General features: G+C 45.5%; 1 protein-coding gene across 3 annotated transcripts in view; it reads left to right on the top strand.

Moving 5' to 3' along the window:
* The first annotated feature begins 14,046 nt into the window (after positions 1-14,046).
* EXOC3L4 (exocyst complex component 3 like 4) overlaps positions 14,047-27,745 on the top strand; it is a 50,883-nt gene continuing 37,184 nt past the window's right edge. For all 3 annotated transcript variants that reach the window (XM_079987837.1, XM_079987836.1, XM_079987838.1), the window contains exons 1-4: positions 14,047-14,313; positions 20,559-21,453; positions 21,580-21,819; positions 27,037-27,700. In XM_079987837.1, the coding sequence (XP_079843963.1) occupies positions 20,787-21,453; positions 21,580-21,819; positions 27,037-27,700 (1,571 nt within the window). In that variant the 5' untranslated portion in view covers positions 14,047-14,313; positions 20,559-20,786. The remainder of the gene's footprint in view (positions 14,314-20,558; positions 21,454-21,579; positions 21,820-27,036; positions 27,701-27,745) is intronic.

Genomic DNA, 27,745 nt, shown 5'->3' with positions numbered 1-27,745 from the left:
AGTGACGGCCGCCCTTTGGATTATTCCTTAGCAATAAGTACTGATCTAGCCAACATAAAAAACTATCTAACAATAACAAATGGGCTACTGCTGACGTTAGTAGAAAACCTCACATCTCAATTAAAAGAGACAAAATTAAGTGATACGCCCCAAGAACATAAAACAGTTGAGCTAGTGGGGACGAACAAACCAGTAATAAATAAGAATCTGCAAAGACATAACCCAGGGGTAAAAGTGAAGAAAAGTAAAAATATCAAAACAACAAGGAAAGCCAAGTATACCCGCAGTAATCGAAACATAGTAAAGGTAAAGGTACCCCTGCCCGTACGGGCCAGTCTTGACAGACTCCGGGGTTGTGCGCCCATCTCACTTAAGAGGCCAGGGGCCAGCGCTGTCCGGAGACACTTCCGGGTCACGTGGCCAGCGTGACATCGCTGCTCTGGCAAGCCAGAGCCGCACACGGAAACGCCGTCTACCTTCCCGCTGGTAAGCGGTCCCTATTTATCTACTTGCACCCGGAGGTGCTTTCGAACTGCTAGGTTGGCAGGCGCTGGGACCGAGCAGCGGGAGCGCACCCCGCCGCAGGGATTCGAACCGCCGACCTTTCGATCGGCAAGCCCTAGGCGCTGAGGCTTTAACCCACAGCGCCACCTGCGTCCCTAAAAAGAAGGGTAAAAAGAGAGAAACAAAGATAGTTACACAGCAACCAGCTACGGAGGTCTCGCCAAGGCTGACTCCAGTAGCAAGTGAGAAGGCAGAAGTAACAATTCAGTCCCTGGATAACCAACTATTTAACAAACCTGATGCTGCGGAAGTAGAGGCCTCTACCTATGAAGGCAATAGGAAGGAAGCGTTTAGTAGAGATGATACCCCCCTTCAGACCTGGCAAGCCTCTAGTCAGGAAAGACATTGGAATTTGATCCTAAACCCCCAAAAATTGGTACTCACGAACTTCCTGAAGCCTAAGGGCTTCCTTACAGGGAAACAGCGAATAATGAACTTTGTATCTAGCCTAAATGACATACTGCCAGGAATGGTTAAGTCTAATGATATCACCTCGGTGGAATATCTACATTATGATGGTCACTCAGTGAGAGCACTGACCACTTTTAGGGACCAGAACCTGGCCAAGTTTATTTTTAGGTCAAGACCTGCCTTTCTAAAAGCACGGATAACAATACTTAGGCTCTTTGAAAATAAGGCTCCTTTGGGCCCCCTTTTGAAAACTAAGCAGGCAAATCCTAGAAAGGGGAAACAACTCTCAAAATTCTGGCCTGACAAACAGAATCCGCAATGCCTTGTGAGCAAAGGTGAGGATTCCTTTACTATGGAAGAAAATATCCTAATTGACCAATTCTGGATGTTCCCACCATTAATACAAACTGACATCTTGGGAAGACTAGACAAGCTAAGAGATAAGCTGGCCGAGAGAGCTTCAGGCAACGAGGTTATTAAGGGGGACCAAAAAAAGACCACAACATGTAACCTTCAGATTAACTTTCCTTTTTTAAAAAAAAAAATATTTATTGAGATTTTTTAAATACAAAGGTGCAAAAATAATAAACAATATGACATATATCATAACATATTTTCAAAGCTTCTTTGGACTCCCTCATGTCCCCCGCTCCCACTTGCATCATTATAAAACTTTTTCCAGCAATTTATCAACTTGTTTACATTCTTAAGTCTCATTCATTTAATTTAGTCTAATAATTCTCCAAAAAAATTATCTTTTCCTCAATCTCATTTATCATCCAGATTACGTCTAATTTAGTGGTGCTCAATTGTTTATGATCTGGCATCCTTCTTAACATTCAACCGAATTACAGTGTTTTTGTAAATAAATCCTAAATTTCTTCCAATCTTCTTCAACCCTCTCCTCTCCCAGGTCTCGGATTCTGCCAGTCATCTCAGCCAATTCCATATAGTCTGATTAACTTTCCACCACCCTCTAAGGAGAGCATTCCATCACCCCCCCGAAGGAGAAATATCCCTAAAGTGACCCCACCAGACGTATGGGACAAAATGAGATACCTAGATGATACAGAATTGGGCCAAAATCAGGCCGCAACAGAATATCCACAGAAGGAATTTATGCATAATAAAGATCTGGTGTTCACAAACGTGAGCACTTTGCATCCACCTATTGAAATCATAGAGCGGCCGGATAGCCCGCCATACAAAGACGACAGGCGACCGATACACAAAGCGACAAACCCTAAAAGTACATTAGCTAATAATTGACAAAGACTCGACTGTGATAAAGCCAATCTTAAATTTTTATCATGGAACATTGCTGGTTGGCTCAACAAGGCGACTGACCAATCATTTGTCAATTTTATTCAAGATCATGATATAGTCTTCCTGCAAGAGACATGGCTAACAGGGGATTTAGATGTAAATGGTTTTGCCTCATTTTCGCTCGCAGGTTCACCAAGCAACAAAGGGGGACGAGTTAAGGGTGGACTAGGCATTCTAATATCCACAAGGCTGAGAGCATCTTTCGTCGAGCTGGAGCCTCTGAGCAGTGTGGCCATGGCATTATTAATGAAATGCAGATATTGCACACTTCTATTGATCAATATATATGCCCCTCCCCCAAAGAGGCAAGCAGCTTATCAAAAACATCTGGCATAGGCTAGAATCATATGTCGATGAGCTAATGAATCAAACTCCTGCAGCGGCAGTGCTGCTGGCTGGGGATTTAAATGCCAGAATTGGCCAATCAGACGAGGCGTTATATGCCCATTTCCATGACGTACCTCCCATTTCTGAAGAAGCCCATTTTATTCCCCCTAGGCTCTCAAAAGACAAGGGCTGCAACTATGCAGGCCTATGTCTTCTACGTTTTTCCAACAATCTGGATCTGACTGTATTAAATGGTCGTGTCGACAGAGAACCCAGTGGGGAATTTACATTTATATCCAACATGGGAGCCTCCACTATCGATTACGTCCTGGTGTCATCTAACCTCTTGAGCAGAGCACGGGAATACAAAGTGGTGGAGAGGGTTGACAGCGACCATCTACCGCTCTGTTTAATACTGGATATAAGAAAAGATTTATTTTGCTCTGATAAACTTGTAGCCCCATGTTTTGAAAACATGGAGCTAAGATACTCGCGTATTAAATGGTCCAGCAAATTGAGTGATGAAATATCGGAAAGACTTCACTCAGATACTTTTCTTGCTAGAAAGGAGAACCTCGTTAATTCCCCAACTCCTGAGGCTAGATTAGACATGTTCCGGGAACTGATTTCGTCCCTACAACCTTATCTGACCAACAAAAAACCGCCACGGCAATCTCTACACTCTAATAAATCCAAACCTTGGTTTGACCAAGAATGCATGGCTATGAAACGCCTCCTGCTGGATAAGTACAGGAACTATAGATCAGCGAACCTACCTTCGCTACCATTAGACTGGTTTGAGTTAAAACACAGTTATAAAGCTTTGATTAACAAGAAAAAGCTCCAGGCACAAAGGAAGGAATGGCAGTGCCTAGTGGAGGCCTCCCAAAAGAAAGATTCTGCCACATTTTGGAAAACAATTGCAAAAAGCTGGAGAGACTCCCCGATTGAAATCGAATACTCTATACCCGCTGGAGCATGGGAGGCCTATTTCCACTCATTATATTCATCAAATCAACTGGCCCCAGTTCTGCTTCCTGCTTCAAGCGAATTTGGCAAGGAATGGCCCCCTGTAACCACAGAAGAAATTACTGGCCTTATTCAATCTCTTAAATCAGGGAAAGCCCCGGGTGCTGACAATATCCCACCAGAAATTCTTAAGGCAAATGTTGAATGGTGGGCCCCTGTGCTAGCCGCCTTGTTCACTAGTATAAATCAAGCAGCTATTATCCCCGAGGACTGGGGTTTAGCCATCATCATTCCAATATTCAAGAAAGGAAACAGAACTGAGCCAGCTAACTATAGACCAATCAGTCTATTAAGCGTTATTAGCAAACTGTACGCTGCTCATTTATGTGATAAATTGGTGGAGTGGATGGAAAGAGAGCATATTCTATCAGAAGCTCAAGCTGGTTTTAGAGCAAAGCGTTCAACTATAGACCAGGCCCTTGTCCTTCAACACCTGGCAGACAAATACTCTAGAAAAGGGGGGTCTTTATATGCAGCTTTTGTCGATTTTAAATCGGCTTTTGATCTAATACCAAGGGACAGACTCTGGGAAAAGCTTGGCGCTACAAACATAGATAAACGCTTATTACGCCTTATCCGTGGTCTATACGAAAACACCAGGGTGAGGGTAAGATGCGATCGGTCAGGCCATCTAACTAAAGAAATTCAAACGCACTATGGGGTTAAACAAGGATGTGTCCTCGCCCCAACGCTATTTAATTTTTATATCAACTCTCTAGCAGTAAATATGGCGAAAGAAAATGCCCACCCTCCCAAACTGGCAGGTATGCCCCTCCCGGTGCTTCTGTATGCGGACGACGCAGTCCTACTCTCCTTTTCCTACGTTGGCTTGAGGAAGCTTTTGAGATCACTTGCTGACTATTGTCAAGCGGAACAACTATCAATAAATTACAGCAAATCTAAAATTATGGTGTTCTCAAAAAAAAGAAGGAAACACAAATGGAGAATTAATGGTCAACCTATTGACCAGGTAGCAACTTTCAAATACCTGGGAATAACTTTTCAGGAAAGGGTCTCGTGGCACCAACAGATGAAAAACGCCATTGCCAACGCAGGAAGGGCCAGTAAAGCCCTTACAAGATTCTTTCATGGGAAAGGGGGAAAATACGTTCCGGCGGCCTCCCAGGTTTTTGCTGCAAAAATACTCCCACAACTCACTTATGGATCCCAGGTCTGCAGTTTTAAAAATTTTGCGCCTATGGAGGCATTTCAAGCAAAATTCTATCGGTGTTTATTGGGGATCCCCTCTTGTGTATCTAATATAGCCATCCACTTAGAAGTTGGACAACCACCCGTTAACGCGCGGCTGTGGATTCTAAAGATACACTACTGGTTAAAACTTATTTTTTCCCCGGCCGGTTTGGCTCCCTTAACACTCTTAGACACCTTTCATTCTACCTGGAAGGCTTCCCTGTTTGAAAAGATAAGAAGCTTGGGATTCTCCCCGCAGATCTTGATAGCGGCAGGATATGAGAGTGCCAGAAGTCAAGTGTTCCAACGCATTAGGGACATAGAGCTGCAATGTCATATGGGCAAAATGGATAAACATGCCACAATTAGAGACTTTGGGAGAGGGTTCTCACCCGCAAATTATCTGGCTGATTTACAAATACCTAAGTACAGACACTCCTTTACCTTGGCCAGATTCAACGTTTTGCCCTCTGCCCTGTTGTTAGGCAGATATGAGGGCAAACCATATGAGTCACGTGTTTGCCCATGTGGCTCATCGGAAGTGGAAACAAGTCTGCATGTATTGCTGCACTGTAGTTATTACGAGGACCTACGCCTGACCTTTATTGCCCCAGTTCTACAAAAGCTTAAAAATGAACCAGAACTCCTATGTATGAGAGCCTTGGTAGAAGATAAGGTCCCTGAAATTACTATCAATGTTGCCAAATTCTGTGTAGCCGCTATTAGGCGCAGGAAACAAGAGCTTTCCAATGTCAATATGCAGGCGAAGGCAAATACTTAATTTTATTTATGCTGTCTAATTTTAAATTGCTGTTATGGCCTAATCTGTATTGAAATTGTCCTTTGCTTTTCCGGTGTTATCTTTTGCTGACTAGCTGCACGAGTTAATCTGGTCTGTGACCGTTTAATAAATTTGATTTGAGCGTGTTACTTCCGGGTTTCAACGCTCGTGCATGCACAGATGCTCAAAATGATGTCATGCGCATGCACAGAAGCGGCGAATCGCGACCCGCGCACGCGCAGATGCGGGTTGCGTTCTGCTCAGGATGCAAACAGGGCTGTGGAACGGATCCTGTTCGCATCCAGAGGTACCACTGTACACAATCCTGTGTACCTTTGCTTTGAAGTAAAGTTCTGTTATGTCCAATGGGGCTGCTTCCTTCGTAAGAGTGGCATGCAACTTTTCTGATTTTAAACACCTTTTATGAAATACGAATTGACCGAATAAATGTGTGTTTTAAAAATGAAACACATTTATTAAATAAATGGTTTCATCTACACACACACACAGCTTTATTGCGGTCTGTAGACCCAAAATACACAGTACAACAATAATATATATCAACAGTTATTGAGGTGTAAGATCAGCCTTGCTAGCCAACAAAGGAGCTTTAGCCTGTACATACTGATTTCTGATTTTACTGCCTCTGAGAGGAATTTTGCTGCAGTCAGTGTAACAGTATCAAACTTATCTTCACGTTGCCCTTCCTGAGCCGCTCTGTGAGGTGGGATCCCAGCCTCACAAAGTGAATTAAGGGTTGACCCCTGAATAATAGCAATGTAAACAAGAGGTGTTTATGAATGAATGGAGTTCCTTCATAAGAAATAGAGAAGGTCAGGGTTAGGGATGGGAGGATCTGCCTATTTCGCTTCTTTCAGTTTCTCTCTCCTCCCTTCTTAAATTCAGTTCTCCATATTTCTGCAGCATATTTGTCAATGTAACAAAATCCCCCCAAAAGAAGAATTTTTTTGGTGTGAATTTCTCCTAACAAGCACATTTTTTTGCACAGAGTTTTAACTCCTGGGCACATTTTTGCCAAAGAAATTTCATAATTCCCATAGAAATCAAATTGCAATATTTCTATAGGACTCAAATTGAAGTACTTCCATAGAATCGCAGAATTGTAACACACACACAAACACAACAGCAACAACACTGCTCATTCCATTTACCTTTGCTAAAGAGTGTTTTTAAAAGTCGCGAGAGACCATTGTAGGAAGCACACCAGCGCCCTCTAACATCTTGCAGGGGATTGTTTTAAAAGGGGGTTTGAAACGTGCCATATCTCAGCTGAGCTTTCAAATTCCAGATGAGAAACCACCTATGAGCACACTCACTTAGACCATGTCAGACAGCTGCACGTCCCCATTCTGACAGCTCCTTCTGGCCAATTTGTAAAAGCCCATTCGGGTAGCCATCGAGCTGTGGTATGAAATTGTAGCGGGGAGGATGGAAAGGTGTGAAGTTGCAGGCTCTCCGCTCTAACAAGTTTTGGAGAGCTTTCTGGTCATTACCACCTGCCTCTTCTGCTTGTCGTATTCATGCCGCAGCAGCCAGTGACTTTGAAACACAAACCTGAGAGAACAAGAAGCCTCTGATTGTGTCCGGGCCGCATAACAGAAATGCCGAGCAGTAGTGAAAACATAGAACTTTGCCGAATGCCTCCATAAGTTAACTCTGAGGATCAAACCATGCACAAAAGGTAGAATTCTTTTTTCAAGACTTGTTGAGAGTGGAATTTCTTGGCAGATGGGAGGATTTATCTTGTCAGGCTACAAAGCAAAACAAAAATATCAATATTTTCCTCTGTCACTGTGGCTACGTGTTCAAAAAGCCCAGGGAAATCGCAGATCACGCTAGCAGGTTTCACCAAGCGGATGATGGCAACTTAGCAAGGTTGATTTATTGGGACCAGTCAGCATATTGACTCCTATAAACGGGTGTGATACAGTCCACTTGGCTGCCTGTTAATTGCTTGTCAACACCTTTGGACAATGAAAGAGAAGACCCTAACACACAAAAGAAAAGGTGTGAGATATTGGCCTCCTTAAAGAAAAAAAGAAAACGAGGGCCTTTGGGTGAAAGTCACATAGAGGACTGCATGTGATGATAACTGGCGCTTGATAGCTACTGGTTTGCCTTGGTCTGGGGTCAATATGGCACAACAAAGGCGGGGAGCGAGAAAAGATGGGTTAGAAATGAATTTGCTAGGTGGATCAGAGCCTGGAAAAAGATTTGCTTGTGACAAAAAGGGAATGATGTGCCTAATTTGCTGTGAACACAAATAGCAATCTGATATTGCAGTGCCCATTGTGACGGACTGGGTATCCAAAAACATAGTGCAAAGAGGAGACAGAGGCATATCTAGTGGATGGTGAAACCGGTCTCCAGAGGGGGCGGAAAAATCACCCCATAAATCCGTCTCTAGTTATCTGTGTAAGGTCTTGAATTCAGACAAGAGCTCGGATCTGAGCTGTAGGAGAAATGGCAAGGCGGTACGAAGGGGGGGACTATAGAGTGCGTGGCATATATGTTTGTGTGTCGTGCCACTGCTGTCGTGGCGAGATCAAACACGGGAGAAGCTTCCTGCCTTTCTCACACTGCGGCACAAAGTGTGTTTTTTTCTGGTGAGGGTGGGGGGATGCCAATACAGTTCCTAGCCAAGGGTGGATTGGACCCCAGGTTTGCCTCTGAAAAGAGAAGGCTAGAATCTGGCACTGAAAGCTACTGTTGACGATGATAGGCTATGGGTCTTTCTGCAGCTAAACAGGAGTGCCCCTTTATCATTGCATCTCTGTGGCGCAAGCCTTATGCTATCAGCTTCAGCAGTACATTTAGGTAGTTTTAGATTCTGCCTCAACAGGAACAGGGAACTGAATCCAGCAGGCAGACCAGATCCTTATCTCCCCTTCCTTATTTCATAGAAATGGAACCCTGGGTAATCACCTGGAAGCCCTGGAATCCTGCACTGCTTGAAGATTGGGGTGGCATGCAACAATATTTACAAGCTGCCAATTCCTCCTCTCATCCACAGTAAACAAGTGACCTGGCATTGCTTATTTTTGTCTCAAATTTGTTTGTTTCTAGTACAGTGGTAGCAATGACAAACCTAGACAGCATCTTAAAAAGCAGAGACATCACCTTGCCAACAAAGCTCCATATAGTTAAAGCCATGGTTTTCCCAGTAGTGATGTATGGAAGTGAGAGCTGGACCATAAAGAAGGCTGATCGCCGAAGAATTGATGCTTTTGAATTATGGTGCTGGAGGAGACTCTTGAGAGTCCCATGGACTGCAAGAAGATCAAACTGATCCATTCTTAAGGAAATCAGCCCTGAGTGCTCACTGGAAGGACAGATCCTGAAGCTGAGGCTCCAAGAGTTTGGCCACCTCATGAGAAGAGAAGACTCCCTGGAAAAGACCCTGATGCTGGGAAAGATGGAGGGCACAAGGAGAAGGGAATGACAGAGGACGAGATCATAGAATCATAGAGTTGGAAGAGATCACAAGGGCCATCGAGTCCAACCCCCTGCCAAGCAGGAAACACCATCAGAGCACTCCTGACATATGGTTGTCAAGCCTCTGCTTAAAGACCTCCAAAGAAGGAGACTCCACCACACTCCTTGGCAGCAAATTCCACTGTCAAACAGCTCTTACTGTCAGGAAGTTCTTCCTAATGTTTAGGTGGAATCTTCTTTCTTGTAGTTTGGATCCATTGCTCTGTGTCCGCTTCTCTGGAGCAGCAGAAAACAACCTTTCTCCCTCCTCTATGTGACATCCTTTTATATATTTGAACATGGCTATCATATCACCCCTTAACCTCCTCTTCTCCAGGCTAAACATGCCCAGCTCCCTTAGCCGTTCCTCATAAGGCATCGTTTCCAGGCCTTTGACCATTTTGGTTGCCCTCCTCTGGACACGTTCCAGTTTGTCAGTGTCCTTCTTGAACTGTGGTGCCCAGAACTGGACACAGTACTCCAGGTGAGGTCTGACCAGAGCAGAATACAGTGGCACTATTACTTCCCTTGATCTAGATGCAATACTCCTATTGATGCAGCCCAGAATTGCATTGGCTTTTTTAGCTGCCGCGTCACACTGCTGGCTCATGTCAAGTTTGTGGTCAACCAAGACTCCTAGATCCTTTTCACATGTACTGCTCTCAAGCCAGGTGTCACCCATCTTGTATTTGTGCCTCTCATTTTTTTTGCCCAAGTGCAATACTTTACATTTCTTCCTGTTAAAATTCATCTTGTTTGTTTTGGCCCAGTTCTCTAATCTGTCCAGGTCGTTTTGAAGTGTGATCCTGTCCTCTGGGGTGTTAGCCACCCCTCCCAGTTTGGTGTCATCTGCAAATTTGATCAGGATGCCCTTGAGTCCATCATCCAAGTCGTTGATAAAGATGTTGAATAAGACCGGGCCCAAGACAGAACCCTGTGGCACCCCTCTAGTCACTCTTCTCCAGGATGAAGAGGAACCATTGATGAGCACCCTTTGGGTTCGGTCAGTCAGCCAGTTACAAATCCACTGAGTGGTAGCATAGTCAAGACCGCATTTTACCAGCTTCTTTACAATGGTTGGACAGTGTTCTCAAAGCTACCAGCATGAGTTTGACTAAACTGCGGGAAGCAATGGAAGACAGGAGTGCCTGGCATGCTCTGGTCCATGGGGGTCATGAAGAGTTGGACACAACTAAACGACTAAACAACAACAACAACGACTAAACAACAACAACAACGACTAAACAACAACAACAACAAAGTACAGTGGTACCTTGGTTCTTGAACTCAATCCGTTCTGGAAGTCTGTTTAGACTTCCAAAACATTCACAAGCCAAGGCACAGCTTCTGATTGGCTGATTGGCCCCGGAAACAATGGCGACAGTCAAAACAGACGTTCAGCTTCCAAAAAATGTTCGCAAACCGGAACACTAACTTCGGGAACCAAGCCGTTTGGGAACCAAGGTACCACTGTACTGCCACTGTTAGAAGATGCAAAATGCAAATAAAAACCCCCATTAAACTGTAAACCATGGCCAAGTGCCAATTGTGCTTAACATAATTGCATGCAGTGAGCATCTCAAACACAAATTGTGGATTTCCCACCCCCCCCCATGCAGCATCATGGAATGGCAGTGATAGGGTTTTAAACGCCATCTCCCACTCCTTGAAAAATTCCATCAACGCTGTCTCCGAAAAATTTATATGCATCACTAGGGAAGACACACAAACTAATGTCAGTGTACTGGAGCAAAGATCATGAGTGTCGAAGCAAGGATTCTTCAACATCAACTTCAATGGACTGGTCATGTGGTTCAGATGCCTGATTATTGTCTTCCAAAGCAACTCAACTCAAAAAATGGAAAGTGTAATGCTGGTGGTCAACAAAAGAGCTTTAAAGAATCAAGGCAAATCTGAAAAAAGGAAGTATAAACACTGGCAACTGGGAAACACTGGCCTGCAATTGGAGAACAGCCTTTACCAAAGGTGTCATGGGCTCTGAAGAAGCACAAACTCAAGACAAAAGGAGAAATGAGATAAGAGGAAGGCACATTTGGCAAACCCTCTCCGTGATCAACTCCTGCCCAGAAACTACATCCCCACTATGGAAGGCTGTGCGGATCCAGAATTGGCCTCCAGTGTCACTTAGGGACTCACGGTTAAGACCACATTCATGGAACACAATCTTACTTGGTTATGAGTGATTGCCAAAGAAGAAGGGTTTTTTTTTGTTGTTGTTGTTGTTGTTTCTGCTTTTTAAAAGTGGCATTTAACTGCGTGACAGGTTATTAAAAACACTTGTTTTTAATTTTTGAATAAAGTGCCTACCTGTGGAAGCCCTGCTAGTGGCACAGAAGGATAATGGTGAGCCAGTGGTGTTTGTGGAGGAATAATGAAAGGCAATGCTTGGCTTGCTAAACTTGTGGTGAAAATGTGAGATGGAAAAAGAAGCCATCTTACTGCTGAGAGTGAATCTGCATCTAGGATACACACACACACACACACACACACAAAAAAAAAAAAACCCACCCTCTTCAAAAATGAACTATTTGATCTGGATTCAGGCACAGTCTCTATGGAAACCCTGCAAGGCCATTTCTGAATAACAACATTTCTGGATGAGAGAGATGAACTTAGTAGCACCAGCTGAAAGAGGGAAGGAAGAGTAGAAGATGACACAGAGGAGGAAAAAGATATGTGGTCAAACTGTAAGTTAACCTGCTGCAGTAACAAAGAAATGTGAAAGGCACAGATATATTCACCTTCATAAGGGCAGTTAAAAGAGGATTGCAGCACATGGAATTGGATGTATCTCATCTCCTATAGCACCCACTGTCCCAGCTGTATTATATTTATCTGTGAGAATTTTACGACCCTGCTCTACAGTCCGAACAAAATTCTCCTAGACCACCTTCCAAACCGCCCACCATCTAAAGAGACATGACACAAAAGGAAAATGAACTGGGAGGGAGAAGGAAATAAGCAAGCATGGGATCAAGTTCTTAGCTACAAGCTGTTCTTAAGACTGACCCGCTGAGATGAAAAAGTTCGAAGGGGTGAGGCAGTTTGATTGTGCCAGATTCTGCACCCTGAATCTCTCAAACAATATGTGGACGGTGGGGTCTAGAGTTCCCAGGTGTCTTCGGAACGGCTGTATACCAGCTAAAGCATGATGAAACTAATATAATAAATTATATTTACCACCAAGTTTAAAGCACCTGATGCTTGATTTTCTGTGATGTGGCATCCAGCAATAGACTAGTAGTGCCTGATAGATTGGAAGGAAGGAGAGACTGTCTGTGTCAAAAGTTATGAGACAGACATTCATTTATTTTTATCCGACTCCTTTCCCCTGGAAACTCTTAAGATGCAAATGGAAGACCTCAGACCCAGGGATGTCTCTGCCTGGCATAGCTTCACAGTCTGAGTAGCTTTTGCCTGGCTAAAATGTGTCCTCAAACTCTGATACCGGCTCCCTCTTGTCTCTGTGGAAGGTAGAGAGAAGTGTGTGTGTGTGTGTACGTGTGTACAAAGGTGAAATTTCAATTAGTTGCTCCACCCTCTCTGATAAGAATTTCTCAGCCACTTCAGTAAATAACTTTTCCTAGGATTGTCTTTTAATCCTAGGATTATTTTCCTAGGATTATGACTCTTGAGAGTCCCATGGACTGCAAGAAGATCCAAGCTATCCATTCTGAAGGAAATCAGCCCTGAGTGCTCACTGGAAGGACAGATCCTGAAGCTGAGGCTCCAAGAGTTTGGCCACCTCATGAGAAGAGAAGACTCCCTGGAAAAGACCCCGATGTTGGGAAAGATTGAGGGCACAAGGAGAAGGGGACGGCAGAGGACGAGATGGTGGGACAGTGTTCTCAAAGCTACCAGCATGAGTTTGACCAAACTGTGGGAGGCAGTGGAAGACAGGAGTGCCTGGCGTTCTCTGGTCCATGGGGTCATGAAGAGTTGGACACAACTAAACGACTAAACAACAACAACAACAACAACAGGATTATCAGAGGACAATTAGTTTAAATCTGCAGCACAGATATGCCCTCAAGTGCTACTCTCTTTCAACGGCGGAGAGAACAGCTTTTATTGGCTCCCAGTACATTTCCGAACACAATTCAAAGTGTTGGTGCTGACCTTTAAAGCCCTAAACGGCCTTGGTCCAGTATATCTGAAGGAGCGTCTCCACCCCCATCGTTCTGCCCGGAGACTGAGGTCCAGCACCGAGGGCCTTCTGGTGGTTCCCTCGCTGCGAAAAGCCAAGTTACAGGGAACCAGGCAGAGGGCCTTTTCGGTGGTGGCACCCGCCCTGTGGAACACCCTCCCATCAGATGTCAAAGAGAAAAACAACTACCAGACTTTTAGAAGACATCTGAAGGCAGCCCTCTTTAGAGAAGCTTTTAATGTTTAACAGACTACTGTATTTTAATACTTTGTTGGAAGCCGCCCAGAGTGGCTGGGGAAACCCAGGCAGATGGGCAGGGTATAAATAATAAATTATTATTATTATTATTATTATTATTATTATTATTATTATTGAAAGCCAAGTCGTGAAGTTATGTGTGAGAGGCAGTGTGGCCTAGCGGTTAGAGTGTCAGACTAGGCCCTGGATCCCCACTGGCCCAGGAAGCTCCCTGGGTGCTGCCTGTCAGCCTAACCTACCTCACAGGGCTGTTGTGAGGATAGAAAAAGGAGGGGGAACCCAGAAGGAAATAAGCCAAGCGAGCATAATCTGCCACGTTTGGTTAACATTTCAGTGTGGATCTTAAATATACATATTTGCTGTATGGGTGCCAAGCCTTTCTGCAAACTCTGCTGTGTAAATCATTAATCAAGCAAAGGTGGAATTCCCCCAAACTGACCTTTGGAACTGTTCTCAGCTTGCCTATTCCATCTTGCAAACAGAAAGTAAAATAAAGGGTAACCGGAGTATTTTTCTTTTTTTACTTCCTTTTGCAGCACACACACACACACACAAACACAAAACCCAGCTTTGGTAGCGAACGGATTTTGGTTTTAGCCTAAAATACCCCCTCTTCCATCTCTGTTATGCTCTCCGTACAAGCTTCAGTCAAGTTTTGCAAAGCCAAAAGAAGATGAGATCACGCCCTGGCTCTGCGGAGAAGGTGTCTTGACAAGCGTTTGTTTGAGGGGAGTGCGAGAAATTGCAGATTTAAGAAAACCAGGTGAGTCATAAAGAGAACTGCATCTGGAGGACTGGAGGTCCCTTTTGGGTTCCCCGTCATAGTCTGTGTGTTCTAGGTGGATATGAACCACCTCCCTCCTCCCCCTAGATATTTACAAGATTAAATGGGGGAGAAGGCATAATTTACGTTTTATCAGTAGAGGACAAGCAACCATCCACACAAAAGACACTTAACGTAGATTCCGGCGTATAAGATGACTTTTTAACCCCGGAACAGAGGTTAAAAAGTCAGGGGTTGTCTTATACGCTGGGTATGGGCGGCGGAGTTTTAGGCGACTGGGCTTATAAGACAAACCCCCAAATTGCAGCTGCCATTTGGGGGGGGTCATCTAATACACCCATTAAAGGGACGTGGGTGGCGCTGTGGGTTTAACCACAGAGCCTAGGACTTGCCAATCAGAAGGTCGGCGGTTTGAATCCCCGCGACAGGGTGAGCTCCCATTGCTCGGTCCCTGCTCCTGCCAACCAAGCAGTTCGAAAGCACGTCAAAGTGCAAGTAGATAAATAGGTACCGCTCTGGTGGGAAGGTACACACTGTTTCTGTGCGCTGCTCTGGTTCGCCAGAAGCGGCTTTGTCATGCTGGCCACATGACCCGGAAGTTGTACGCCGGCTTCCTTGGCCAATAAAGCGAGATGAGTGCCGCAACCCCAGAGTCGGCCACGACTGGACCTAATGGTCAGGGGTCCCTTTACCTTTACTAATACGCCCAGTCACCTAATATGTCGGAATCTACGGTAAAGATTTGGTCTGTTTTAAACAAATTGTTAATAGTGCTATGTAGTAAGTGTTATGTAGTAATCTGTGCCAGCCCTGCTGTTAGGCACCGTGATACAACTGCCTCAGGTGGCAGGTGGTGGTGGGCAGCAACAGCTACACCTGATCTGTTCCTCTTGAGCTCTTCCAGCCTCTCTTCAGACAGCAAGATTTCTTGGGCCGTTTCAGCAATGTTGTCATTTTTGGTATGGCTGTTGTTTTGGGACTGTTTATATTCTCTGTACCACTTTGAGCCCGAGTGCATTTGTGGGAAGTGCGGTACGTAAATCTGCTTGCTATTACTACAGCTGCATACATACCCTACATTCAAAGCAAATTTAAAGCACACATCCCCCCAAAAAACAACTTGGTTTGTTAAGGATGCTGGGAATTGTAGTTCTTTGTGGGATAAACCACAGTTCCCAGGATTCTTGGGGGGAGGGGGGAGGTTTAAATGTACTCGAGCAGAAGTCTGTGACTGCAACCAAAGGGATTTGTATGAAAACCTACTATATAAATCCCATTTTTATGGTTTATAATAGCCACATGGAGTTAGCGCAAATGCAATGCTCTCTATCCCTTTACACAGTGCTATTTTTTATATAAAAAGAGGTGCCGGAACTCACCATGAACACCTCCTTTGTTCTATTAGAATGGCAACGACGGCACCCACCTGAAAGGTACCAGAACTGAGTTCCGCTGAGTTCCAGCTGGAAAAATGCCCTGCCTTTACACTGATTAAAGGTCTGGGAGTCAGCTGTTGGATTATGGCGTCCTCTAATCCTTCCAGCCTCTCACTTCCGCATACAAACTCTCCATGCTGGGCTTTGCTATGGCTGTGTATCCCATGGGCGTGGAAAACCAGAGTTAATGCTAGCCAGGGCATTAAATGGAAGGTAAAATAAAATAAAAGCACAGGGATTTGTGTTTATGCCGTACATATTTAGAACATGGGCTCACTTGGTGCACAATGGTCCTCATTCTGCCTGGAGAGAATAAAAGCACCTGATGGATAATCACACGTGGTCTAGATTAGAACATGGGGAGAAGGGATAGCAACATAGGAAACTGCTCATACTGAGCCAGAGCATTGATCCATCTAGCTCAAGACTGTGGACACTGACTGGCAGCAGCTCTCCAGGCTTCCAGGCCTTACCTGGAAATTCCAAAACTGCAAGCTTTCCCCACACAAAGCATATAATGCTTGACAGCTAGGGGATGTGTGTCTTTTTCTGTGTGTGATGGGCTCTCCTACCTTCCCCAAACACCACTCCTATTAAATTGGGAATAGAAACTGAAGTGTAGGTGGGTTCCCACAAGGCAAGACACAGTGCTAACATCAAGAACCTTTATTGAACTAACAGAACTGGACAACAGGGGCAAAGCAACTGCTTCTATGCATTTCTGAAGGTGTGGGCCACACCCACTCCCAACGTGATTGGCTGTCTAAACTTCCAAGCTGCGAATCGCGACTCAAGAATTTAAGGGCCAATGGTAGAGGCCCAAATCCTGAAATGTTCTGTGATTGGCTATCATGTATCTAATCAGAACACAGGGGCTCAGATTCCTTAGTCCAGTCTCAAGACAAACACAGAGCACTGAATGCATAACAGAAACCATCTTGGTCCACTCTGCTGTTTCTTCCACCCCCATAGTTACTCAAATCCCTTTCTTTCAACTGAAAGAAAAAGCTGTAATTTTCTTCTAGTGTCTTTCTCTCTATTTTGTAACTTGGATTGCTGTTTCCTTCCCCTGCTGTGGTTCCTGGGCTTTAGCAGCTATTTGACCAGCAAAATTTGGTGGCAAAGCCCTCTCAGGCAGCCACAAGTGGCAGCGATGGGTGGAAAGCTCACCCTGTGGTATTTCTGCCTGTCACACCACTCACTGAAAGGACGGGTCTAGTGTGGGAGGGGGCCGGGGAGCTGCCATCCTACAGTGCCATAGAAGTAGGAAAAGTGGGGTGTCGGTAGGACAGCTAGATGCTGTCCTTTCGTTAAAAATAAATAAATCATTAGCTGTACTTTTTCTTCCCCGCTCCACCTCCTGAAATTCCTTCTGCAACACATTATTAAAAGCACAGGAGCCTCATTTCCCCCTTTACACTTGGCCAGCCTACCAAACATGGCGTTACAAAAACGGGTTGCACGTTTCGAAACCACAGAGCAGTAACCATGGCAATTGACATATTTCTGATTTCAGAAAACTTAAGCTATCAAGGGCCCCTTTTAACCGAGGCAGAGTGTGCAGATGAGGGTTCGCCTTACAGGTCAGAAACAAGTACTGAATCAACTCCAGAGATCAGGCCAATAAGCGGCGCAGTGAAAAATCAATCCCTGTACTTGCCTTGACCTGCTTGAGATCCTTGGAGGTTTTCCATCTTCAGCTTCACTCAGCGGATTGACAGAGAGGAAGGGAGCCCTATTATACTGTGGAGATTGAATGCCATCTTTTTAGTAGGTCAGGGACATGCCTGGATGTAGCAATGAACACATCTGGCCAGTGGCAGAGTAGCAAAATTCAAAGTGTGGGAGCTCATCATTATAGCCGTTATAACCAGACCTGCAAGGAGACAGTTGGGTTGATTCATTGTTGTTAGGGATGGGGGTTGGAAATTCAATTAAGTTGGCTCTTTAAATGCAAACCTGCCCAATTCGCATTTTTCAAAATGATGTGCAAGCAGCCAGGCTTCAAAATTTGCACTTCTCCAAATTTGGAATTGCAGTTCTCCATGCAAGTAATGTGTCAAAAAAATGCATGTATTAGGGTAAAACATGCAGAAATATGCAAGTATTTGTGAAAATCATGGAAAACTGCACTATATTGGGGAAAACTGGTTTGCAAAAATGTGTGCATTGGGCAAAATCACATACAAAAATTAGGTTTCTTAGGATAAATTCACACAAAAAATGCTGCTGAATTTTCACAGCAATATTTCAAAAAAGTGCAAATTGCCAAAGAAATGTGGAGAGCCATAATTTAAGATTAGAAAAATGAGAACTTGAGAAAGCCCAAAGTGGCAGATCTGACCATCCCTAGTTGCTGCAAAATGTCCAACAGCAACGGGAGGAAACTATCAGTGTGTTTTATGAATGATCTGAGACAGACAGGCTGGGATTTATACATGCAGGCTTTGTCCAGGGCTTTGAGAATGTCATGATCTTAGCCTGGGACCAGACAATGTGGCTTATGGGTGGTGTGTGGGCAGGGCCAGAATAAGACCTTTAGGGGCCCTAGGCACTTAAAAAAATTGGGTGCCCCCATTAGGGCTGCTATACATTCGGAGTTTCCCAGACATAGCCTGGATTCGTCCATCAAAAACCCAGCTGCATGGCAGCCCATACTGGAAGTACAGATTTTTTGGTGATTTTCCTAAAAAGAAAAGAGAAGCTCAACAACTTTGCCAAAAAAAGCTTGTGTCCGGATTTTCACTTTTTGAAATATGGCAACCCTAGTCCCCATATTTATCTAATTCAATATATAAACTGTAAAATCACACACACACCCGAAATGAAACGAAACCTACAGTAAGATGGGAAATAATGCTTATTTTTGAATTTATATTTTAGGGTGGAAATTCCCCTACTTTTTCTAATTGCAAAGCCTTTGATCAGGTCCTCAAAACTAATAATACATAACACATCTGCTTCTAGAGTTAGCAGAGATAAGGCATGCCTTGTTGCATAGTTGTTCTGTTGGGATTTTTAATGTACTTCAGCGGAGAAAATGAACGCTCGGCTGAGCAATTTGTGACCATTAGTGTTAAAAATCTGGCAATGGAATGTTTCTGTGGTGCCCCCCCCTTTTTTTCTTGATGCATGTGTTTATTTCACTTAATGGTTAATTCAATCCTGCGTATGGGTGCTTAAATCGCTTCTGGAATGAAAGGGGCAAGGTGGGTGTGCAACAGCGGCCTCTGCAATTGGCTGGCAGTATGACTGTACAGTGGCACCTCGGATTAAGTACTTAATTCTTTCCGGAGGTCCGTACTTAACCTGAAACTGTTCTTAACCTGAAGCATCACTTTAGCTAATGATGCCTCCTGCTGTCGCCGCGCCACCAGAGCACGATTTCTGTTCTCATCCTGAAGCAAAGTTCTTAACCTGAAGCACTATTTCTGGGTTAGCGGAGTCTGTAACCTGAAGCGTATGTAACCTGAAGTGTATGTAACCCGAGGTACCACTGTATATGCTTTATGGGGGAGAATGTGTCATGTGAGATGTTTCAGCTTCTCCCCAGCCATCTTCTTCCCCTCATTGCCCCACTGTCTCTCATCCAGCCTCAGTCCTTGGAAACAATCGCCCAACCCAAACTTTTTCTCTGTGCTTTCAGAGGCGTCTTTGCACTTAATCTGGAGCTGTTTTTCACTCTAGCAGTCAGCTAGACACCACCCTCCAAACTGGTTTTTACAATTTTTATGGTCAGGCAATGATACTACAGTCAGACCTCGGGTTGAATGTGCTTCAGGTTGACCGCTTTCGGGTTGTGCTCCGCGGCAACCCGGAAGTAACGGAGCACGTTACTTCCGGGTTTCGCCGCTCACGCATGCACAGACGCTCAAAATGACGTCACGCGCATGCACAGAAGCGGCAAAACACAACCCATGCAGACGCACCATTGCATCTTACGTTCCATTCAGAATGCGAACGGGGCTCTGGAACAGATCCTGTTCGCATCCCGAGGTACCACTGTATTACATTGGGCTGGGCCCGGGGGTAACCCATGGAACACGGTCAAGAACCGGTCCAGAATCCGAAGGTTTCCCTGGGAGTCAGTCCAACAGGGCCAAGGCAGGACATGAGGCAGGAAACCAGGCAAGGACAGATACAGGATCTCAGGCAGGATCTAGCATACAGCGATGTTGCTCCCGCAACCTAGGGCAGGGTCCGACAGCCTTTTATCTTTGTTGGGGTAGCGGCTGGTCTTGATCCCCTGGCGACTCACCTCCCTGTCTCGCCCAAAGGCGAGCACTTCTCCTGCGAGTACTCAGGTCTCTCCTTCTCTCAGATCTGAGTCTCTGAAGCTCGGGAGGCGTCGGTGGGTGAGTAAACCCAGGAGCCGCCTCAGCCTCCCCTGACCAAACCGGTAGTGGAGCAGCTGTAAGTGATGGCCCAGCTGGAGGCAACGAGGTAATCCCTACATCTGGAGCCAGGGCAGGCTCAGGCCCCTGACTCGGCCCAGCTGGAGCTTATTGTTGCAGGGGAACCTGTGCAGACTGGGACTCTTCAGGATCAGACCGCATACTTGGTTCAGATGATGCCTGAGGCAAAGGATCTGGTGCAGACTGAGTCTCCTCTGGTTCCAAGTCCGAGCCCGAGTCCCAGGCCATCACACCCATATGTAAAGCTGGCCTTACTGATAGTGGATATCTGCTGCACGTCAGCAATAGTTGTTTCCTGCCTTCCACTTCTGTAACATACTGATTAACTTTCCTGCTTTGTTTCCCTGCCCTGCCCCCCCCCCGCCTCCCACAGTAAAAAAAAGAGAGAGAGAAGCAAGGGAGACGAGTGGGGAAATGGAGTTGCCAGCGTCTCCAGAAAAATGCACAGAGTGAAATCGGCAGTTGTTTTCCCAAAGATTCTCTGCCCTTGAGTCAGCAAGGAGAAAACGAGCCCAAAAACTTCATCAGGGGTATCAGAGAAGTGCTGAGCTTCAGGGGAAACGCATCAAAATTGGCCAAAGAGAAACTGGCTGAAGCTGAAATGGATGGAGATAAAACAGAAATAAGCGGGAGGAATGGGAAATTGGAGGTGCCATCACAGCCGGAGTCTCCAGCGAAAAGTGCAGAGAGTGAAGGTGTACACTGTCCTCCCGAAGACTGTCCATACTTGCATAAAAAAGGCGAAAACGAGTCAAAAAGCTTCATCAGGGGTATCAGAGAAACACTGAGCACCAGGAAAAGAAAGTCGCAAAGACTCAAAGAGAAATTAAGTGACACTAACACGGATGGGCAGAGAACAAAAACAAGAGAGGCTGATGGGGAAATGGAGCCGGCGGCAGAACCAAAGTCTCCTGCAAAACACACGGAAGGTGAAGAGGCATCGAAATCTGCCAAAGAGAAATCTACTGAAGTCAATGTGGGTGAAGATAAGGCAGAAATAAGGGATGCGGACAGGGAAATGGAGCTGCCATCTGAGCCAAGATCTCTGGCAAAACATACGGAGGGGAGTGAAGATGGCAAGCGCCTTCCCAAAGAAAAGGAGCCCCAAAACATCAATAAGATAATAAGAATGAGCTTGAGGAAAGGTAGATCAAAATCTCTCAAAGAGAAATCGGTTGAACCTAAACTGGATGAAACTAAAACAGAAATAAGGGAGAAGGAAAAGGAGGAGAAAATGGAACCTTCAGTGAACTACACAGAAGGAGAAGGTGACAATTTGTTGTTGTCAATTGTTTTGAATGTTGTTTATAATGCTGTAACCTGCCTTGGGACCTTAGGGTGAAGGGTGGGAAATCAATCAATCAATCAATCAATCAATCAATGTCTTCCCAAAGGTTATCCACACCTAAAGCATCAAGGAGAAGACGAGCCAAAGAAATACAAACCAGTTCGGAGCTTGAGCCTGATGGGAAGTGCATCAAAACCTGTCAAAGAGCAATTGGCTGAAAAAGTGGACCCCTCCAGGTCCAGCAAGCCTTTTTCATTCTTAAAGATAAAAAAGGCCAGCCTTCTGAAGGAGAGTAAAGAGCCTGAAGAAGAAGAAGAAGACCATGTTCAGAACGAACCACTGTCTGGTAAGAAACTGAAGATACTGTTGCTTGATGTTGTTTTTCTGGGTTGTTCTAGATGGCAAGGCTTGAAAACAGGTGTATAGTTCTTTCAGCCTATCACAATATGGGGCATATTTACTATACCAAATCAAATATTGAAACTGAGTTGAGTGCTGGTGCCTTCCTTGTAAATTTGGTCAATGACATTTATCAGGTACCCCTACTGAACGTGACTCAATGGGTGTCCATCAGAAGCAGGGACTTCTGGGTGGTGGTGCCATCCTGACCACTGGCTGTGTTGTTTCACGGATCTCAGGGCCCTGTACCGTTCGCCCCCCTTTACTTTTTGTTCACATATCAACCTAGGAGGATGGTTAGATCTGAAAGATACTGCTCTGAGAGCTCAGAGTCAGCTTTCTGGATGAGCAGGGAACTGAACCCAGGTGTCCTCCAGCTATTATAATTTGTGGGAACGACAATTAGGAGATTTGCTTTCTTGCTTTCCAAGTGCCTCTTGGACGCTGCTTTTGCTTGCTTTCAGTTTTGCGTGAGTCTCTTTTTATCTGCCGGAATGTGCTCAGTGCTTGTTTCAACTTTGCCTTGAAAGGAAAATTGGTAAATTAATTGGGGTCAGCCACTTTTTCGAAATCTAATCTTCAGCGCCTGCCAGAGCCCAAACTCTCTGTCTGTCAGCGGTATTTTGGTACAAGTTGTTACTAGCCAGCTGCCTTTGCTCACATCACACACAGAGGCACTAAACAAATCATTTCTGTGCATGTGAACTACACAACCGCAAAGTGCAGAGCAGGTATTTAACTGGGCCATGATGGGAGCAGTCTCTCATTACACTGCACAGTTTTATCTATCTCCATCATGTCCTTTCTTAGTCATCTTTTTCTGAACACAAAAGCTTTCAGTACAGGGGTGAACAACCCCAGGCCTGGGGGACAAATCCAGCCCTCTGGCCTGCTCCATCTGTCCATGGGACTCTCCTCAGGCCACATACCCACTCCAGCCCTCCTTCGCACTCCCCTTAAGAGTTTCTGTCTCTCTGGAATGTGCTCTTGAACTCTGATAATGACTCTAGCAGGGGACTAAATAGTACAGTCGCCTCCCTTGCCTCCTCATTGTGAGCTTTTCCATCGTGCTGTGACTGTCAGTTTGCATTTCTTAGTGCAGAATGTATTGATCTGATGTGTAGAGATCTTTTCTATTCTTAATTCAAGAGGGTTCTGGAAGCTTCTCTGTGTGAAAGAAACAAGCAGAAGGTTCATGATGTTTGGGTTTGTAATGGCCTGGGATTCAGATTCGGATTCAGATGCTGAACCTGAAGAATCCCAGCCTGCACAGGATCCCCCGCCTTCAGAACCAGCTGAGCTGGGGTTGGGGCCTGAGCCTGAAGGGTCCTCACCTGTGCTGGATCCTCAGGTGCAGGCACCAGCTAAGTCTGCTCTGGCTCCTGCGGTGATGGAGGACCCATTGCCTGCAGGTGCTCCACTCACAGCCCCGTCAGAGGAAGCTGATGTTGCCTCTGGGTCTGGTAACCCTCCAGCCTCTCCTGAGCTACAGAGGCTCAGGGCAGAGAGACAGAGGGAACTAAGTTCACACAGGAGGAGTGCTCACCTCCAGGCCAGGAGAGGCGAGTCACCTGTGGATCGGGGCCGCCCTATGCCTCGGGGCAGATAAAAACCAGCCAGCCCCAGTCCCAAGTTGCGGGAGCAATGTTGGTGGTTGTCAGTCCCTGCCTGAACCCTGCCCTGCACCCAGCTTTGACTTTTACGGACTGCCTTCATCTTGCTTCATCGACCATGGACTGGACATGGACCTTGCCTCTTGATTAACCCCCGGGAGCAGCGCAGGGTTATTCCTCCAGAGAAGCTGAGTACAGCTGGTTTAGACTGTTATCTCTTCAGTCAAGGCCAGAAGGAACCTGGGTTTCACTTTCACTTTCTATTTCTTTTCCTTCTGGTGTTCTGTATGTAGTGTTAAGGTTTAGACTTATTATAAGTCATTGTAAGTTTAAGTTAAGTCTGCTGCAACTGGACTTATGGGCAGTGCCAATCCTGAATGTACTGGATTTGTGACCATTATGTTCATTTGCCTCCAGTAGCAGTAAAGCTCTCCTGGATGAAATATTAATTGCCTCTGGTCTATTTTTGGGGAATCCTGCAATGTGTTTAAGTTTTTACTCTGCTAACTATGCATTAGAGTTCTGCTCTGGATCAATATTGAGTAGAATTCCATGACAGTGACTTCCTCGCAAAGCATTTTGAGGACAAAACCACTTGCATCCACTGGGATCTTGACTCCACTTTTACAGCAGATAAATATCATGAGGTATGCAGAGCACTGTCTAAGGCTGGATCTGCACTGATCTTTTAAACATTATTATCATTTTAAAATGTCACAGACATTCCCTTACCTTTAACACATGGTTTCCCAATTGCCAGCGGCTGTTTAATGCATTCTTAATGTTATAGGGAAAACATAATTTGCCCTTATACAGTATGAAAACCATTCTTAAAGCTCCCTTAATGTTATAAACCATGAGTGTAGATCTGCCCTAGTCTTGTTGTGTTGGATGAGTTTCAGTTAGCAAGGCTCAGCGATGTGGAGAAGGTGCCTGGACTGGTTAGGGCAACCACTGGCACTCTTAGCTGATAAAAACTAGCAAGGAGGGGACAGCTGGCTGGGCCAGGGAGGTGATTAAGGATTCCTTGCAGGTGGGTTGGACCCTGCCTACCTGAAAGAGGCAGTGGTAAGACCACTCCTCATGAAACCTCTCTGGATTTGGAAAATCTTAGTAATTACCAGCTAGTTGCCAATATCATAACACCGGTCCTGAGAGATCTGCATTGGCTCCCAGTACATTTCCGAGCATAATTGAAAGTGTTGGTGCTGACCTTTAAAGCCCTAAACAGCCTCGATCCTGTATACCTGAAGGAGCGTCTCGAACCCCATCGTTCAGCCCGGACACTGAGATCCAGCACCGAGGGCCTTCTGGTGGTTCCCTAACTGTGAGAAGCTAAGTTGCAGGGAACCAGGCAGAGGGCCTTCTCGGTAGTGGCGCTTGCCCTGTGGAAGATGTGAAGGAATTAAGCAGCTATCTTCTTTTTAAAAGACATCTGAAGGCAGCCCTGTTTAGGGAAGTTTTTAATATTCAATGCTGTATTGTTTTTAACACTTGATTGGAAGCCACCCAGAGTGGCTGGAGAAACTCAGCCAGATGGGTGGGGTATAAATAATAAATTGTTGTTGTTGTTGTTGTTATAATAATAATAATAATAAATAATAATAATAATAATATCTCACCTTTGGGGGAAGGTTTCTTGAGCAGGTGGTCCTGAATCAGATCCAGGCACTGTTGGGGGAAACTGATTTTCTAGATCCATTTCAATCGGGGTTTAGGCTCAGTTTTGCCACAGAAGCTGCTTTTGGTTCTCCTCAACCTCTCAGCTGCTTCTGATGCCATCAACAATTGTATCCTGAAAAACAACATCTGGAGGTCCACAGGTTTCCTCATGTCTGGAATAGATGGACCTTCAGTGTGATCCAGCAAGCCTCTTCACTTGCACTTATGAACTGGTTACAGATAGGTAGCCGTGTTGGTCTGCCATAGTCAAAACAAAATAAAAAAATTCCTTCCAGTAGCACCTTAAAGACCAACTAAGTTAGTTCTTGGTATGAGCTTTCGTGTGTTATTTTGTTTTGACTTATGAACTGGTTAGGATAAAACCAATAAAACTTTTTATTCATAGCAGAAATGTTTTGGGGGTAAAAACAATGTCAGAATAGAAGTAAGGAAATGCAAACTTTTCATTCCAGTAGAACATTTGCCACCTGTATTTGGGGAAGGAGAACCTGCAAGCCCTTCAGAAGTTCTTGGACATGGTCAATGGCCAGGGTAGATTAGAGCTGTAGTCCTGGAATCCCTGAAAGTCCACAAGTTCCCCACAGCTGTTGCAAAGGATTAAAGCAGTAGTTTTCAACCAGTGTGCCGTGGCACCCTGGGATGCCTGGAATGGTAGTCAGCGATGTCGCAGGCAACACTGGCCTCTGTCCCTCTTTCCTTCCCTCCCTCCTCTGATGCCCTCTCACGTCTCTGCCTCCCAAAGGCTTGTATAGCTGCTTATTGCAGCAGCCCTGGCTACAAGCTTCACAGGCGAATGGTGCCTCAGGGGGTGCTGGTTGCCAGGAGCTGAGGCAGCCTTGAAGTAAGCAAGCACGTGGGCAAGGGAGCCCAGCCAGCCACTCCACCAGCCCTTCCTGCTGGGAATGAACAGACAAGTATGTCCCAGGCCCCTGTGGGGCAGTGTGAGGAGGCACCTCTCTTTGAGATGAGGGGGCAGCTCAGAGACCAGGGGTGGTGGCAGCGGCTGCCCAGAAGACTCCCAAGGAGAGGAGGCTGAGGGAAGATTCTAGAAGGGAGGGTGCCTGAAAAAGGGCAAGAGGCTGCCAGCTCTGCAGACAAGGGGTGACATAACATGGCTCCTGAGCCCCACAAGGGTGCCGCAGAAAGAATGTAGTTGGTCAAAGGAGCTGTGAAGTCGAAAAGGTTGAAAACCTCTGGATTAAAGTACAAGGAGCCAGCCTGGTGTAGTGGTTAAGAGCGGTGGACTCGTAATCTGGTGAACCGGGTTCGCGTCCCCGCTCCTCCACATGCAGCTGCTGGGTGATCTTGGGCCAGTCACACTTCTCTGAAGTCTCTCAGCCTCACTCACCTCACAGAGTGTTGTGGGGGAGGAAGGGAAAAGGAGATTGTTAGCTGCTTTGAGACTCCTCAAGGGGAGTGAAAGGCGGGATATCAAGTCCAAACTCCTCCTCCTCCTCCTCCTCCTCCTCCTCCTCCTCCTCCTCCTCTTCTTCTTCTTCTTCTTCTTCTTCTTCTTCTTCTTCTCTTGAGAACACAGAAGCAGTTCTGTAACTTCTTTTATTCTTGTTCTGCATGAAAGAGCCTCCTCCTGCTGTGAGACAATAGACAAAGCATCTTGTTTAGGTTTCGTTTTATTCAACAGAGCATGAGTGGGACACCTCTGGCCCTCCAGATGTTTATTGACTCCAGCTCCCACCAGTGCAAGCCAGCTTGGCTAATGGTCAGGGATTTGGGGGGCTGGAGTCCAGCAACAAGTAAGAGGTCACAGGTTCCCCACTACTGTCCTTGAGGAACTATTCCAATTTATTTCTGAAGAGGAAAACATGCAGTAGATGTGGCTTGCTCTCATGCTCCATTTCTCTCTTTAGTTATGCAGATAAATGAACTTATTAAAAACGGGGAACTTCTAGAAGCCTTCAAAAACATCAAGGGTTTAGAAAGGGAGCTTCTGGCTGAAATAGATGCCAAGAAATATGAAGACAACCCCAAGGAATGCATTGTGAAGGCCAAGGACATTGACTTGCTCTACGACTTGGTTTCTAAGGCCATCGAGCGCATCGTGGAGGAAACCCTGGAGCTGCCCAGGGTAGATGCAAAGGCTTTAAAGACTCTTGTGACTCTGATCGCAGAGGAAGAAAAAGCCCATGCTGGGGCTACAAGCATCGCTGCCCCATCCGAGGCTGTGTCCAACCTTGGGTTAGCCAGGAACTGGAGGCAGCTTTGGGAAGACACTGTCAAGCGAAGTGTGGAAATCAGGGTCTCAAATGTGCCTGTGCCACTGAAGGAGGACAACACCTCTTGGCTGTTGATACACTTAGGATATCTCAAAGAAGTCGTAAGAACAGATTTGTTGACAATCAAATACTGGGTACACAAATGCTATCCACCAGACTACAGTGTGGGCGATGCATACCTGAAGGCTTTCCACAAAGCCCTCTCTTTGCATTTACAAAGCATCCTGGAAGAAGATGAGAGCCTGGGATGCAATCAATTCTATGCAGTACTCAACTGGGTCACTAATGTATATCCCAGGTAGGTTTCCCATTAATCACATGATGATTAGGAAAAGGTAAAGGA

This window comes from Podarcis cretensis, assembly GCF_951804945.1.
Source record: "Podarcis cretensis genome assembly, chromosome: 1".
NCBI classification, from domain to species: domain Eukaryota; kingdom Metazoa; phylum Chordata; class Lepidosauria; order Squamata; family Lacertidae; genus Podarcis; species Podarcis cretensis.
This window is presented reverse-complemented; position numbering and strand designations above follow the sequence as displayed.